The sequence below is a fragment of the Ictidomys tridecemlineatus genome, chromosome 3 (genome assembly GCF_052094955.1).
Source record: "Ictidomys tridecemlineatus isolate mIctTri1 chromosome 3, mIctTri1.hap1, whole genome shotgun sequence".
Lineage (NCBI taxonomy): Eukaryota > Metazoa > Chordata > Mammalia > Rodentia > Sciuridae > Ictidomys > Ictidomys tridecemlineatus.
In genome coordinates, this window is record NC_135479.1 from 43,362,748 (window position 1) to 43,380,944 (window position 18,197).

General features: G+C 35.7%; 1 protein-coding gene across 1 annotated transcript in view; it reads left to right on the forward strand.

The window, feature by feature from the left end:
- The window catches only part of Efcab5 (EF-hand calcium binding domain 5), a 130,766-nt gene that overhangs the window by 65,324 nt on the left and 47,245 nt on the right, over nucleotides 1-18,197 (forward strand). Inside the window, exons 7-12 of the mRNA XM_078041082.1 lie at nucleotides 6,566-6,665; nucleotides 9,300-10,904; nucleotides 11,791-11,868; nucleotides 11,967-12,059; nucleotides 13,958-14,172; nucleotides 15,705-15,861. Coding sequence (XP_077897208.1) covers nucleotides 6,566-6,665; nucleotides 9,300-10,904; nucleotides 11,791-11,868; nucleotides 11,967-12,059; nucleotides 13,958-14,172; nucleotides 15,705-15,861 — 2,248 coding nt within the window. The remainder of the gene's footprint in view (nucleotides 1-6,565; nucleotides 6,666-9,299; nucleotides 10,905-11,790; nucleotides 11,869-11,966; nucleotides 12,060-13,957; nucleotides 14,173-15,704; nucleotides 15,862-18,197) is intronic.

Genomic DNA, 18,197 nt, shown 5'->3' on the forward strand with positions numbered 1-18,197 from the left:
GTTATGAACTCCCAATTTTACCCCAAATGCAGATTGCAGAATCACATTGGTTATACATCCACAATTTCACATAATGCTCAATTAGTAATTGTTGTATTCTGCTAACTTTCCTATCCCCAACATCATTCTATATGGAGAAAAACTGAAAGCATTCTCTCTAAAAATTAGGATAAGACAGGGATGTGCTTTTTCACCACTTCTATTCAAATTAGTTCTTGAAACTCTTAGCTAGAGCAATTAGGCAAAATAAAGAAAGGGATACAAGTAGGAAAAGAAGAGCTCAAATTATCCCTATTTGCAGATGACATGATTCTATATTTATAAGACATGATCTCATAAAGGAATTCAGCAAAGTGGCAGGATATAAAATTAACACCCCATAAATCAATTGTGTTCTTTCTATACACCAATGATGAATCAGCTGAAAGAGAAACTAGGAAAACTATCCTCAGCAAGACTCCTAAAATGCAAGAAGTGAAATCAAGAGTAAATTAGTGGGATGTATCAAACTAAAAAGCTTTTTCACAGCAAAGAAAACAATCAAGAATGTGAAGAGAGAGCCTTAAAAAGAATGGGAGAAAAAAATCTTTGCCACCTGTACCTCAGATAAAGCATTAATCTCCAGGATATATAAAGAACTCAAAATACCACCAAAACAACAAATAACCCATTCAATAAATGGGCAACGGAACTGAATAGGCACTTTACAAAAGAAGAAATATGAATGATCAACAAGTATATGAAAAAATGTTCAAATTTTTTAGCAATTAGAGAAATTCAAATTAAAACTATACTGAGATTCCATCTCACTCTAGTCAGAATGGTAATTATCAAGAATATAAGTAGGAAGACATGAATAGTGTAACTCTACTTTGTGTACAACCAGAGACATGAAAAATTGTGCTCTGTATGTGTGATATGAATTGAATTGCATTCTGCTGTCATATATAACAAATTAGAATATATTTTTTAAAAAGAATACAGGTAAGTCAGAATGGCAGTTATCAAGAATATAAACAACAATAAGTGTTGGCAAGGATGTGGGCGGGGGGAAGGCACACTCATACATTGTTGATGGCACTGCAAATCAGTGCAACCACTATGGAAGGCAGTATGGAGATTCCTTAGAAAACTTGGAATGGAACCACCATTTGACCCAGCTATCCCGTTCCTCCATCTATACCCAAAAGACTTAAAAACAGCATACTACAGTGACGCAGCTACTTCAATGTTTATAGCAGCACAATTCACAATTGCGAAACTATGGAACCAACCTAGGTGCCCTTCAACAGATGAATGGATAAAGAAAATGTGATATAAATACATAATGGAATATTACTCGGCCATAAAAAATAATGACTTAATGACTTTTTTTTTCTTTTTTTTAAAGAGAGAGTGACAGAGGAGAGAGGAGAGAGAGAGAGACAGAGAGAATTTTTAATATTTATTTTTCAGTTTTCGGCAGACACAACATCTTTGTTGGTATGTGGTGCTGAGGATCGAACCCGGGCCGCACGCATGCCAGGCGAGCGCGCTACCACTTGAGCCACATCCCCAGCCCTACTTAATGACTTTTGCTAGTAAATGGATGGATCTGGAGATTATCACACAAAGTGAAATAAGCCAATCCCCAAAGACCCAAAGGCTGAATGTTCTCTCTGATATGTGGATACTAACACACAATAAGTGTGTGGAGGGGATAGAAGTTCAGTGGATTAGACAAAGGGAAAGGAAGGAAAGGGAGTGGGGATCATAATAGGAAAGACAGTATAATGAATTGGACATAACTTTCCTATGTGCACATATATGAATACGCCACCCATGAAACTCCATATCATGAACAGCCACAAGAATAGGATCCTATTTAGAATGTTATACTCCATGTATGTATAACTTGTCAAAATACACTCTACTGTCATGTATATCTAAAGAGAACAAATAATTTAAAAATCTAAACATATAACTACCATCCCAAAATTTTTTTTTTTGAAAAATAATGTTGGAGTCAGATCTCAGTATGCCCTAGGAGTACTAGTTCAAAGTTTGTCTTGAGAAATGATTGTTGGTATTCTAAAAAAAAAACAGCAAAATTTTGCTAATTCAAAAGAGCAGAAATCTGAGGAATGCATGTGGGAATTTATTATAGTACTTTCAGAATAAGGAGGATGGATATAATATTGGTTGTCTCAAATTAATCAATATGGTTATACTTAGAAGGTTTACTTTGCAGTAATATTTTGAGTATCTGTGAATAACTTGTTTGGTAGATTAAATGAAACCATAACTCAAAGGTGGCCTAGGTTCAATGAGATTGAGATGCTAGAACCTTCTTGTCATACAATAGGGAAAGAAAAAGTTTTAAAAATCAAAAGATTGCTAACGTTGATTTCTCATATGTTGCCTACCACATATGCACCTCCACCAGATTATCCAAGAGAGCCCAGATGACACTCCCTTAAGAAATAATCAAGAAATTAATGAAGGGAATGACAGCATGCTAAAAAGTTTGTGATAGTTAATGGTTAGAGATACTGCCACTGAGGTGAACTTCTGATTTCAAGGAAAATGATTCGATTCCAGAATGACAGAAGACTCATGACACTTAAATACCAGAGACAAAGTGTCCTAGTCAAATTAATGTTTGCAAATACTATTGATAAGTTACATTTTGACCTAATCCCCAAATCCATCTTCTAATGGGATCCAGTTTGTCTAGGATTCACACTATGGTTATTTCTCTAGATCCGAATATATAACTGGAATTACTGTAAAGAAGAATGGGGATTAGATACACATGGATTTTCATGGTGATCATGGTTTCCTTAAGAATTAGAATGTCTATGTGATTACTACTGGCTCACTAATATGAAGCCAGAAAGATGCCACAGTAGAAAGTCTTGGCCTCTTACCTAGTCCTCAGACTGAAGTCAGTTCATTCATCTAGAAGTCTTTGTCTGAAGGGGAGGCTGGGTCTCCTGAGGAAAAATTCTACAAGACTTCCACAAGCATATATACTACATCTTTAAAGGACTTGCATCCATTTACCAGGATGAATATACATTGAGAAAAGGGAAATACTCCAGACCTTCAAGAATTACCAGAAATTGACTCCAAATTAACACTAAGCCCTAAGATCCCCAAACATCCCAAGTGTCAACTGATTAAAGCTAGGACTTATTGATGTCAGGTGATAAATGCTATGGTCCAAGGTTACATTATAGGACTTAGCAATGGTTATTTCTGATCCCTGAATGTTTACTTGGAATAGACAACATTCAATAACTAACAGAATCCTCACATTTGTTCTCCAAATTGGGGACTGACAACTATTATGAAATAAAGGACCAAATAGAAACTTCTAAATTTCCCACTTGCCAAAATGGTAAAAATTAAACAAGCAAATAAAAAATTGAAACAGAAAATCCCAAATAGATTAGATATGAAAATATATAAAGGATACAGAGAAAGTAATCCTATCACACTTACCTAATCTCCTGTTTTGTCCTCATAGAAGTGATACATCTCAGTAAGATTAATGTGATTCTGCTTGCAGCAGCCACTCCAGATGTGGAATCTTATGGGACTAGATTGACATAGTCCTCTTATTCTTGGCCATTGGTCTGTTATGTGTTGTTTTCTCTATAAGAGTATACAGGACTTTACCCATCAGGAACAGCAGTATATTTTCACCGCCTTGCCTTAGAGCAAAAGAAGCTCTCCTTTTCTCTATTATAATCTGATATGCAGTTGATTATATTGACATATAACAGAACATCACACATATGCACTACATTGATTATGATCATCATGGTAATTGGGCTTGATTAATCAGAAGTACCCTTAGATGCCTTGGTAAGACTCATCTGTGTCAGAGTATGGGACATAAAAATTCCAAGTTTACATACCTTGGTAAATTTTTAGCAGTCCAGTGGTTCTAAGAATTAGATAAATTCTGTAACTAATTAGGTAAATTGCTGTAACTTGTGCCACATGCCACTAAGTAAGAGGCACTATGTTGATTGGACCTCTTTACATTTTTGAAACAATCTTTACTACATTTGCATGTGCTTGTCTTAGAAATTAATTTGTGTGTGTTGCTCTTAGGCATTAATTGAGCCATTGCCTGCCAGAATGAATTTCAGAAAAAGAAAAGGCTTTGTAGGCTTTTTAAAAATATTGTGGCAAGCTGTAATAGTAGAATAACAGTATAGATTCCTTGAGTTTTGGAACAAAACCTTGCTCTGAATTAAAGTTTGTTATTCTTTGAGAAACAGTTCCTGTGTGTATTTATTTATTTGGGGCAGTGCTGAGGATAGAACTCAGGGGTGCTCGACCACTGAGCTACATTCCCCAACCCTTTCTATTTTTGATTTGAGATAGGTTCTCACAGAGTTGCCCTGGCTGGCCTTGTGATCCTCCTGACTCAGCCTCCTTAGTAGTTGGGATTGTAGTGTACACCACTGCACCTGGTGTGTTTACCTTCTTTTAATTAATAAAACCATACACAGGATTTTTGTGCTTGTCTGTTTATATGTTGCATTTTTTGAATGTTTAGTTTAAAAGATTCAGATGGGAAAAACAGAGGTCCAAAAATAGCAAAAGGTCAAATACACAATAAAGAATACGTTTGGGAGAGTATCCCTGATTTTTAAAATAAAGTTATATTAATTAAAATAGCTTGGTTTGGGGGCTGGAATAGACAATTCAATGAAACAGAATATTATACCTGTCATCCAACCCATGAGCATGTAGAGATTTAGTATAGCAATATAAATTAATGAGAAAAAAACTAATTAATAAATATTATTGAGACAATTGCCTTTTATACTGGGGAAAAATATAAACTTAGATTCCAACCTTATTCATGAGGAAAAATGAGTTTTATATGATCAGAAACAGATGTAGAGAACAAAATTTTAAAAATTTTCAAAGTAGACATAGAGCATACCTTTTGACCTCAGCATAAGTGATTATTTTCTAAAAGATACACCAAGTAAGCACAAACCGTAGAGGAGATGATTCCTTTATTTGACTGCCTCAAAGTTAAAAGCATTAGTATGTCTAAACTCACCAAAAGTTAAATTAAAAGATAAGAAACAAATTGGGGAAAGATATTTGCAGCATCAACAAAATTTTACAAATAAATAAGAAACAGACAACTCTTCCCAACTAAAGAATGGAATATGGACGTGAAAAAGCTATTCACAGAAGACTAAAAGATAAATACATAGTAAATACATGAAAATATATTTAACCTCACTAATAATTAGGGAACTATAAATTAAAATATTAAGTTACCATTTTATTGATGAGATTGGAGAAATCATAAATTAACAATATCAGTATTGATATGGATAAATGATAGATACTCTCATTGTTAGTGAGAATGTAAATTGGTATGGGACACTTATGGAGCAATTTGGCAATAACTATTAAAACTGAAAATGCATATTTACTTTAGAGAAATGTTTGCAAATATGCACAAGAAGATGTGTATAAGGATATTTGTTGCAGCATTATTTTTATATCAAAATACTGGAAATAACCTAAATATTCATCAATAGAGGAATGTTAAGAAAATTGTGGTGCTTTCACATTATATTATACTCTATAGCAGTTAAAAGGAATAAAGTACATTTCTTTATATACAGAAGTTAGATCTCAATGTTGAATAAATAAAAGCAATTTGAAGAAGGATACATGTACAGCCAGGTGCAGTGTAGCCCGTCTGTAATCCCAGCGGTTTAGGAGACTGAGGCAGGAGGATTTCGAGTTCAAAGCCAGCCTCAGTAATGGCAAGGCACTAAGCAACTCAGTGCGAGTTGTCTCTAAATAAAATACAAATAAGGCTGGAAATGTGGCTCAGTGGTCGAGTGCCCCTGAGTTCAATCCTTAGTACCAAAAAAAAAGAAAGAAGAAGAAGGATACACGTACTATTTCTGTTTTGTACACGTACATTTTTGTGTGTACTTTAAATAGTCATGATTTCTGAATGTTGGAAACACAGATGTTAACTTTGTCATTTTCTATTTTTTTCTGTAATTATTTTTTTTCTCAAAATAGAACAACACAATAAAGAATAAGTTAGGGAGGAGTTGTTAATTATGACATGTTCAAGTCAGGTTAGATAAGAACAGAACATCATGTTGAATTCAAGCAATTAACAAGTCAGTAATAAATATTTGTTTAACATTTACTAAGTGCAAGGTATTTAATATGTCACAGAATAGGGAAGTTGAGTGTAAGCCTCACCTAGACAAGATAGAGCTTTCCTAATTTTGCTGCTGCTGCTTTTATATACTTGATAATGATAATGGTGCTGATAGCCAGTTCTTACAGGCACACAGGCTGAGGACTCAGGAGGCTGAGGCAGGAGTCTGAGACTAGTTAACTCAGTGAGACCCTGACAAAAAAATAAAATTTAAAAAGGGGATGAGGATGTAGACCAGTGGTAGAGAGCCCTAAATTCAATCCTCAATTTTTTCAATCCAAAAAGTAGTCATTGTTCTTTCTACATAAAAATCTTAAATCTCCTGTGTCTACTAATTACAATCTTTCTATTTAGGTAGGGGTTTTGGATCGGCAGAGGACATTGGCCTTGCTGGAAACATTCTATGATAGACTTAAACGAAGGCGTAAGCATTTACTCGGAAACCCAAGACAATGTAAGTGCCGCTCAGAGGGAGGAGCATGCTCAAGCTGAAGTGTCCTAGTCCACTGACAGGAAAGCATAAGATTATTCTACCCCTGTGGAATGCCTTTACATAACATCTCCCTTAAGTCCTAATGGCTATATTTATTTGCTCATTCTCCCACAAAATTTACTCCTCATTACAACTAGATGTATTTTTCAGCATGGTACAGTACTCAATGTTGTCAGAACTCAGCTAGAACTCAATTTTCAATTCATTTAAATAAAGAGAGGCTTTAGTGACAATTTGAATGTCTTGGAAATTAATTTGATATTGGTTATCCTATTTTAATGCCCAACTTAAAATACTAACATTTCTAGAAAAATAGTTTATTCTCCCATGCATTTTACTTGTATACCTTTCATATACTTATGTGGTAAAATAGTCTTTTTATATTTCTACAAAAATGGATTGAGTTTTACTTGTATTTTTAAAGAGAAAATCTTTTCATAACTGGGTTTTCCAAATGATATCAACTTTTTATTTGGTGAAGATTTACTACTTGTATGCTTAAAAAAATCTATGGGTGATATACATAGAATATTTCTAAAAATTGTGGGAATCACAATTTTATAGCTTAATTACTATTCTGAAGGGGATGGTTATGGTTCTACTTCCTGCAGTCCGGAAAACCAAGTTTTTGTGTGTATGTGTTTTTTTATTTTTAAAGAATTTGTCATTATTATTTCTTAAATCTTTATTTATTTATTTTTTATGTGGTACTGAGAATCGAACCCATTGCCTCATATGTGCAAGGCAAGTGCTCTACCACTGAGCTACAGCCCCAGCCCCTGAAAACCAAGTTTTTGTTGTTGGGTTTTCTTTTTCTTTCTTTCTCTCCTTTTTTCTTTCTTTCTTTCTTTTTAGTACCAGGAATTAAACTCGGGGGCACTCAACCACTGAGCCACACCCCCAACCCTACTTTGTATTTTATTTAGGGACAGGGTCTCACTGAGTTGCTTAGCTCCTGGCTCTTGCTGAGGCTGGCTTTGAACTCTTTATCCTCCTGTCTCAGCCTCCCTAGCAGCTGGGATTACAGGTGTGCACCATCCCGCCTGCCCCACTGTTATTATATGTTTTAACAGCAGGATTCTGGTGAATGTTATCCATTCTTTCCCTGGAGTGTTTTGCTCATTTTGTTTTGTTTTGTTTTTGCTCTGAAGATTGAATCCAGGGCCTTGTACCTGCTGAGCAAATGCTCTCCTGATGGAAGGGACAGCCAGGCAAGACACCAAATAGGAACAGGAAGCAGGTTTATTAAGTTATAGCCAGGTTCAGAGGGCAAAGCTTTCACTGTAATCAATCAATCCCCTTGAGCCTCAACTTCAGGTAGTTTTAGAACGTTATACCCCCCTCCCCCAGCTTTTTCTTTCACTCTTCTGGGCAAGTTAACCCTTTAAGGACAGCGCCTGAGAAGGGGAGAGCTTCTTCTCCCCTTTCTTTACTCTCCCTGCCAGCTGTTACCATGGAGCCCAATTGGGAACTTATCTTAGAAATGTAGACATCTCTGTGGAGCTCCAACTCAAGACCAGAGCACTTGTTAAGGGATCTGTCTTTTTTTTTAAAATCACATTTTGCATTTGCAAACACACTTCTACAAGCTACTATACTGGATAAATGTTTGTGAAAACTAGTAAAGGGGCATTCAGCACCTAGAGTGCTGATCTCTTCCAGGCCAATGGCCAAGTTAAATGCAGCAACAGGAAAACAGGAAGTTTAACTACATTGAACTCTTTTGTAGAGACTCTTTGGCTGAGAGTCCTAAAATCAATTATGGTGAAGATTTCTGGAGAAGCTTAGATTTTCTGTGGAGAAGGGGGTGCCACCACACTCCCACTGAGATACTCACCAGTCCCTTTGCCTAGAATTCTGAATCAGGTGTCCATATAAGTTGTGGAAGAAAAGAAATGAGGATTGAAGAAGAGAAGGAAAGTGAATATTGGAAAAACATAGCCCCACTAAAAGACTGCTATGAATAAAGACTTGCTTTTATTTTTATATCACAGAAACTAAAAAGATATCAAAATGGAAAGATGTGCTCCCCTCCTGCTCTCTAAGCTATGCTTATCGTGGGAGGACCACAAATGTAGAGGACAAATTTTACTTGCTTTGGCAGTCTAAGCAACATATCAAATACCAAAAGAAAAATATGTTCATTTCTCAAACTATACCTTTTAGGAAGGGATGATATTTAATTCATAATAGTGAGCATTTTAAAATGTTCCTTTGAATATTTTTTTTTTGCTTTTTATGGGATTTCAGCAAAAGATAACTGATGTTATTTTAAAGTAATAGGCCTAGCCAAGCATGATGGCATACACCTGTAGTCCAGTGATTTTGGAGGGTGAGGCAAGAGGATCGCAGGTTCAAGGCCAGCTTCAGCAACTTAGCAAGATCCAGTCTCAAAATAGAAACTAAAAGGGTCAGTACTATGGCTCAGTGGTTAAACACCCTGGGGTTAATCCCTGGTACCAAAAAAATTTTTTAAATAATGAATAATAAATAAGCCTATATATAATCACTATGCTCAGCTTTTAAAACATTAATATCTCTGGTTCTACAATATAAGATCAATTTTTTAGGTAAATGTTTTATTTTCTGCATTAGGGCCATTTGTTGAATTTGAAGAGATAGACTTGCTTGAGTTCTGGGGAGACATGGATAATCAGAAACATATTTATGAAGACTTTGATAAGGTGCTTTTAAGGATGAATGCATTACTTTCTGAAAAACATGACAGCAAAACTCAGAATCAGTTATCAGAAAACCAACAAGAACTTGATGAACAGAGGAAATCAAGCCTACCAGAACAGCAGAGAGTGACAACTGCAGAGCAAGGACCACAAAGAATTTCAACTGCAGAACAAGAACCCTATGAAGAACCAGACACAGAACAAGAAAATATCCCAGAGTCAATTACAGAACAAGAGACAGAACAGAGACTACACAGAGGATCAATTAAAGGACAAGGACAGCACAAAGGGTCAGCACCCAGAAGGTCGACTGAAGGACAAGGGTCACGCAGAAGTTCCATGATAGAACAGGGAGCACCCAGAAGGTCAGTTGAAGAACAAGGATCACGCAGAAGCTCCATGACAGAACAGGGAACACCCAGAAGATCAATTGAAGGGCAAGGGTCACGCAGAAGCTCCATGATAGAACAGGGAGCACCCAGAAGGTCAGTTGAAGAACAAGGGTCACGCAGAAGCTCCATGACAGAACAGGGAACACCCAGAAGGTCAGTTGAAGAACAAGGGTCACGCAGAAGCTCCATGACAGAACAGGGAACACCCAGAAGGTCAATTGAAGGACAAGGGTCACGCAGAAGCTCCATGACAGAACAGGGAACACCCAGAAGGTCAATTGAAGGACAAGGGTCACGCAGAAGCTCCATGGTAGAACAAGAACCAAGAAGAGAGTCAGTTACACAACAAGGGTCACGCAGAAGCTCCATGATAGAACAAGAACCAAGAAGAGAGTCTGTTGCAGAACAAGGGTCACGCAGAAGCTCCATGGTAGAACAAGAACCAAGAAGAGAGTCAGTTACACAAGGGTCACGCAAAAGCTCCATGGTAGAACAAGAACCAAGAAGAGAGTCTGTTGCAGAACAAGGGTCACGCAGAAGCTCCACGGTAGAACAAGAACCAAGAAGAGAGTTTGTTGTAGAACAAGGGTCACGCAGAAGCTCCATGGTAGAGCAAGAACCAAGAAGAGAGTCAGTTACACAACAAGGGTCACGCAGAAGCTCCATGGTAGAACAAGAACCAAGAAGAGAGTCAGTTGCAGAACAAGGGTCACACAGAGAGTCAGTTTCTGAACAAGGGAAGAGCAAAGCATCAATAACAGGACAAGGACCACGTAGAATGTCATCTTCAGAACATGGATCACGCAGAGGGTCAACAGCAGGACAAAGTCAGCACAAAGGATCAACAGCAGAGCAAGGACCACACAAAACATCATTTTCAGAATATGGATCACGCACAGAGTTAACAACAGAAGAACCACACACAGAAGAGCATGATCTATATGGAGAGAGAATTCCAGAAAAACAAGAGGATGTAGACTCAACTTCACCATCAAGGGAAGTTAGAATCTCTAGAACAAGTGCAGAATCTGAATATATTGAATTCCCTTCACAAGAAAAGGAGCAACTGTATGAAGAGGAATTATTAGAAGAACTACAAGAGGACCTTCCTACATCCAGTAAAAAAGGTATTTCAGGTAGTGATTCAGTTTTCCTACAACATCAGCTACTTGTTTTGTGAAGTGATTTTAAAAGTCTTTTCAGAAAAATAATCATTTAAATTAGGATCATTTTTGGCATGTCAGGTCATGCAAACTTTAGACATATTTTGCTACTCAACATGAGTCTAGACCTTGAATAATCAATTAAATGCAAACCAGAATGTCTTACCAAGAATTTCATTTGTACTAGAAATTCATTAACAAGGAATAAATTGGGCTGTGATCGTGGCTTAGTGGTAGAGCGCTCACTTAGCATGCACGAGGCACTGGGTTCAATCCTCAGCACCACATAAATGTAAAATAAAGATATTGTGTCCACCTAAAACTAAAAAATATTTTTAAAAAGGAGGAAATCTAGCAGTGTTACATGTAGAAATGTTTTAACTGGGTTTTTTGAAAAGGTGGAAAAAGCCCCTTTATTTTAAATGGGGCTTTTTAGAAACCACTTTGTAATATTTTTTAACTAAAAAAATGGGTCTTGTTTTTTTTTTCAAATAAAAGATATATTTCAAACAAAAAAAAAACCCACCCTGCATTTCAAATATTTAGTCATATCTCATTGGTCATAATTTAGGCATATAGTAATATGTCACTCTAAGGGAAACTGGGAAGTGTTTCATTTTGCATGGCCAAATTGAGATACAACAAACAGATTTTGCCACAGAGCTGCTGCCAACCATTTAAGTTATTAAGTGATTTAATTGTGGTTGATTATGACACAATATACATGAGGAAATACTCAGAGTTTTTAGTGTTCTATATGAAAGGTATTTTTCCCATTCATTAACCTTAGGATATGTGATAGAAGACATAATGTCCAATTCATAGAAATTTTCTTTTGTATACCTTTTAGCTACCACAAGAAAAGACATTCAGAAAGACAGATCCTGTGAACCCAAGTCCCCCAAAATAGAAGGAAAATCATGGTCAGGTAACTTTTTATTTAATCTTATTTTCATGTATTACCTAGGACAAAAACATTGTGAAAGTGAAGTTAAATTTGCTGTGTTATGAAATGTGTTTTTATAGGTGAATTTTTTGCTTGTAACTGGAGGAGGAAGTATGTCAAATTTGAAGATGAGGATCAAGCACACTTAATCTATAATAACTCCAAGTTTACAGGTATGTGTTAACAATGAAAGTAAGGAGGCATAGGTGACTTTAATTTACTGTGGTATCCCATGAGAAAGAATGAATTTAACTAAGACACAACAGAATCCTTACATTGCTTTGTTCCTGAGAACTGATGGATATGAATATATGTAAGATGGGTGTTTCTAATGGTGACCTGCTATTGGTAGTGACATCTACTATCAATGAATATTCCTTGGCTTTCAAACTTATGATATTAATAGACTTTTTTGCTATTATATGGCCCTATAACTGCTTTGAAGATATGGTACAAGCATACAAAAGAAATCAGATGTTAGATATTAGAATTCAATAGAAATTATGCCAGCTATTTCTCTTCCTAGTAGGTCCACATCCAAACATATGAGACAAATGAGAATCTATTTTGTTTTTGAAGACTGTTGCAAAGAAAGGTAGTATTGGTATTTTGGATTGGACCCAAGGGTGCTTAGCTACTGAGCCACATCCCCAAAACTTTTTTTTATTTTTAAATTTTTTATCTTGAGATAAGGTCTTGCTAAGTTACTTAGGGCCTCCCAAAATTGCTGCAGCTGACTTTGAACATGCTTCAACCTCCCAAAATGCTGGGATTACAGGTGTACACCAAATCACATGTTTAACTATAATTGTTTTGAATAGTACTCTAGTCATATTTAATTAAAGTTCTATTTTATATTTTCCTTGTCATAGCAACAAGTAGTAGAACTAGTTAGACCAAGATTATTTTCTTTCTATCTGCAAATTGTTTCCTTATTTAAACCTGGGCTAAATAACAGACTTACTATGCTAAAAAATTCTGGTGAAATAATATTTTCACTAAATAGAAAATCAAGCATTGGTCAGCTCTTATGGTCCAAAGTTAATATTTTTCTTTCTAGTCCTTATGTCAGTTTTACTTTACTGTTTTTTAAAAATTGCACGGATGGGGCTATGGTTGTGGCTTAGTGATACAGTGCTTGCCTAGTACAGGTGAGGCACCTCAACACCACATAAATATAAAAAATAAAAGAAAGGTATTGTGTTCATCTACAACTAAGAATATTTTTTAAAAATTTGCATGGGTGATCATTTTTAGTTATATCAAGTCTCATATAGAAGGTTTAAGGCATGCATGAATAAATCAAACATAAGTCTCTAGACTGACATTTTGTTACTTAATGTAATGTTACTTCATGTTGTAACATTAAGCTTCAAGATGAATACCTTAGTTACCATTCTTAGTGGGAAGAGTTTTAGTGGTGGTATTTACTAATTTATTTAATTTGGGAGTCCAGCATGTAACTGTCTTCAGATACAACTGGGTTTAACAATACCAAACAATGTCTGTCTCAATGTCTTTCTGTCACTTTCAATTTTAGGCAGTTTTCTCCATATTGTAGAAAATTGGCCACAGAGCATCTCTACTCTAACATTCTACTGGTTCAGCAATCAGAATACAAAAAGAATGATTCTTGCCCAATAGTTCTCCTGAAAATCCTGGAGCTAATTCTCATTGGCCTGTAGTGGATTACATTGCTATCAGTATAAATCATTGGCCAGATCTCTTATACATACCCATGGAACAAGGGTGTGGATGCATAGTACCACCAGATTCCTCAGAACAGACAATGGAGGAGAAATGTTTTCCCAAGGAAAAAAGATGGATGCTGTCCTCATGAAGGGAGCATAGATTCCTGACAGGCAAAAATAGTAGATATTATAGCTAGGGATTTAGTTTAGTGGGAGAGCACAACTTAGCATGCATTGGGCTTTAGGTGCAATTCCCAGCACCAGAATAAAACAAATCAAAGCAATAGCAGATGTCTGTTACAATAGATAGTCTTTTATTTTCCATAAGATTTGAGAGAATCATTCACTTAACTGCTTGGTATCTGTTTACTGCTTCATAGACCTACACCCGATTATCAGAAATATTCAGTCTTACAAGGAAATAAGAGGGAGGAGTGCCTTCAATGGAGTTTCCTTCAATATGCTCCAGTTTGTGCAGCTCCTAGAGACATTTGTTGGTGAAGATGCCCCCTTGAGTGTCAGCGAGAGTCTCATTTCCTTTTTTAAGAGGGGCTATTTTGAAACAAAAGAAGAGAAAATGAGTGCCTTAGAACAGGTGGGTAATATTACTTATCAATGAAACAAGTGAGGTCACTATTATAAGCAAATTTCTCAATTTCAGTTGCTCCCCATGTCACTCTTTTTAAAAAAAATTATGTCCAAATTTATCATTTTATTTCAATAAGCATAGCCATTAAATATCTTATTTTATTGGTGAATGCTCTAAGATCACCTCCAGAGAACTCATTCCCCTAAAAATAACATGATTACTCTGGCAGGAGATGGTTTATAATATAGCTTTGTTTTTTCCTTCTCTGAAACTTGAGGAGTAAATGTGTGTATGTGTGAAGATGTACGTGTGCACCATCTGCTCTGTGAGTGCGTTTACAAATGCACATACCTAAGGGTATGATTATGGCTTGAATATGTGTTTTTTATTCTTGGGCACTCAAGTAACACATATTTCCTAGGAACTTAGTACTTCCTTGGGTGGTAAATAAATGCATATGCGTCATCCAATATAAATAACTTATGTTCTCATATGTGAAACATGTGACTCATTTCACCAAACTTATTCAGTAATTTCATCAGCCTTATGAGTTTTCTCAGCCTAATTCCAGAGTTGACTTCATTTTTACCTCCTCAACTGCAATTCCCCACCACTTAAAACAAAAGGTATATAATTCACTCTCTTTTTTGCAATTAAATGTATCTATATATGAACTCAATTTATGATCTAATTAATATAATTAAAATAGTGTGAAAGCATACAATTAAATAAAATTAATGCCATCAAAATTAATATAGAAAAGAATTTTGGGCAGAGCACAGTGGCACACACCTGTAAACCCAGTGACTTGGGAGTCGGAGGCAGGAGGATCGTAAATTCAAGGCCAACCTCAGCAACTTGGAGATGCCCTAATTACTTTAGCAAGACCCTGTCTCAAAATAAAAAAATAAAAGAGCTGGGAATGTGGCTCTGTGATTAAGTGACCCTGGGTTCAATCCCCAGTACCAAAAAAAAAAAAAAAGAAAGGAAGAAAGAGAATTTTTAAAACAACCATTTTTTAGTTATTTCAACACTCCCTTTCCCTACAGAATATCCCTAGGAATCCAGTGAGAACATCCCATGTGTTTATCATATTTAAAAAAATTTTTTTGATGTTGATGGACCTTTATTTTATTCATTTATTTATATGCGGTGCTGAGAATCGAGCCCAGTGCCTCACACACACTAGGCAAATGCTCTACCACTAAGCCATAATCCCAGCCCATGTTTATGGTATTTTATAATGACCAAGGAGGATTTGGGAAGGAATAATACAAGATTCTTAAGAAGTACAGTATCCTTTCTAAGGTAATATGCTTGAGTCCAGAGAATGCCTGAGTGGTTTTGGTCTTAAGGTAAAATCTTAAGACATTAAAGAGGTTAAAATTAATAACTGCATTTTCCATTAATATCATGGTTAATCCCCAAATAAGCTGTTTTTATAAAAGATATTGTAATTATTTAGTATAAACACAGGATGCCAGCTAGCACAGTTAACATGGTGTCTTCTGTACCTTGTTAACCTGTTTGTATCCCAGGTTAGACAAAAGGCTTTCCAAGTCCGCCGGGAGCTTCTTCTAGAAGCCCTCTTTCAGAAGTGGGACAGTGATGGCTCAGGCTTCCTGGATCTGAGAGAAGTTGATGAACTCTTGTACACATACAAGGAGGGAATGGAAAGAGAATGTATGAAGAAAGGTAAAATATAAGAATGTTCTTGTTTAAGTTGTGGCACAACTTGGCTTCAAGTTTCCCAGTACTATGGGAAATATACAGTTAAAAACCAAACATTGATTTAGTCAAAACCATCAGATACTGCTTCATACTTATTAATGTGGCTATCATTTGAAAAATGGAAAATAAGTCTTGGCAAGAATGTAGAGAAATTGGACCCCTCATGTATTTGTCAACATGATCAGAAGTGGATCAGAGTGCTGTGTCCAAAACCTTAATTCTTCATAGATTCCTTCTGTGGACCTGAATACCCTCACTTGAGGTTAAGAGAATCCAAACCATGCTACAGTTCTGCCTGATTTCTCTTATTTTTCTCTCTTTGTCTTCACAAGGTCTGAACTATTCTCTCAAGTCTGACTGGTTTACAAATTTCTCTTCAATTTACTAACTTCCTCTCCTTAGTGACTTTTTTTTCTCCTTTATTATATTTTCCCCTTCTAAACATTACTTCCCAATCAAAACCTAGTAAAATTCTTATTCCAGTATGATAAATTCCTTTCTTCATTAGATCCCAGTTTAAATTATTTTGCTTTTTACTGGCTTTAAAGGTCTATCTGTTGACTTTTGTATACCAGATTTCCAATCTTTAAAGTGTATAGTGCATGGGCTGTTTAAGTTCTTCAACCCTTTCCAAAACATCCTTACATTGTTGATCTTCAAATTTGCCTAAAGTTTATCAATTGTCATGTTCTCTTCAGTCTGCAAACTTTAAATTACACTGCACTGCTTGTCTAAGACTATGCCCAGAGAGTTGGCTATGCACTTTAATTTTCCATTTAAATGACAAGATTTGCCTTAATATTTAAATTTCTATTTACATAGCAAACTTAATGAAATTTCAGAAGACATAATGAGGGGCTGGAGTTGTGGCTCAGAGGTAGAGCCTCGCTCTACCTGTGTGAAGCACTGAGTTCGATCCTCAGCATCACTTAAAAATATTGTGTCACCTATAACTAAAAAATAAATATTAAAAAAGAGCATAATGAGGTGGTTCCTACTTATAAGATTGGCGAATTTCATAGCATAGAACCATACTCTACAGAGAACCCTATACATCAGTTAGGGTGGCTGGGTTCCAATATTGGGTCTTCACTAACGGGTCCTGTGAACCTGGGCCTGTAACTTAACCTCCATAGACTCAAATTTCTTTGTTTGTAAAGTGAAAGAGTGAGCCATGATGAATTTTTAAAAAAATTTTCTTATCAAATTTTTAATAAAGATCTTAGCCATTTTTAAGTGAATATCCTTTTACTGGATTTTTCCCAATTGCAAATGAAATATCATTTTACATCCTTAATTAGAAATAACACTTATAATGGGACTGTACAAATTCAGGTCAAAATAAAAAATACATGTATTTTGTGACTTCATAAGAGAAATGATGAATTTTAGAATTAAGGGATCTAAAAGTAATGTTATAAGTGAATTCCATATATTGGATTATATGGAATTACATATAACTGAAACACAGCACTAGGGATAAATAAAAGCACAAAATGTAAAGCCCAGCAAATGAGAAAGAAATGAGGAGGCAGAATATGCTGCCAAATGAAAATGTTTGAAAGTATGAATAAATAACCATTAATTCTCTCCAAGGGCAGACTTATACAAAATGATTCTCAATAAACACGGATTGATAGTCACTTGGTCAGAAATAGCTGTTGACCTGTCGGTAGTATAGAAGAGTTAGTTTCTACTCTCTAAAAAGAAAGAAAATTCTAAATTTGAGTATTGACTGACAAATTATTGGCAAATCTTCAAACAGTTCTTTTGTTTGTTTATTGTTTTGTTCCGTTCTTCTTATTTCTTCTGTGTCCAAGATTAAAAATTGAGTTGCTGAATGTGGTTACACATGCCTATAATCCCAGAGGCTTGGGAGACTTAGGCAGAAGGATCGCAAATTCAAAGCCAGCATCAGCAATTTATTAAGACCCTGTCTCTGGGGGAAAAAAAAAAAAAGTCTGGAGATGTGAGTCCGTGGTTAAGAGCCCCAGTACCAAAAAAAAAAAAAAAAAAACCAGGTTTATTTTAACTTTTGGTACTGAGGATTGAACCTAAGGGCACTAAGCTATACCCACACTCCTTTTTTTTTTCATTTTGAGACAAGAGACTTGCTAAATTGATGAAGGCCTCACTAAGTTGCTGAGATTGGCCTTAAACTTGAAATTCTCCTCTAAAAATTGGGATTTAAATATCATAAAGTCACAGGGTTAGAAGTTTGTAGAAATGTTTCTGTTGGTGCTCTCAAAATGGAAGTTTGATATATAGAAAGAGAAACTTGAAATTTTAGGTTGTCATTC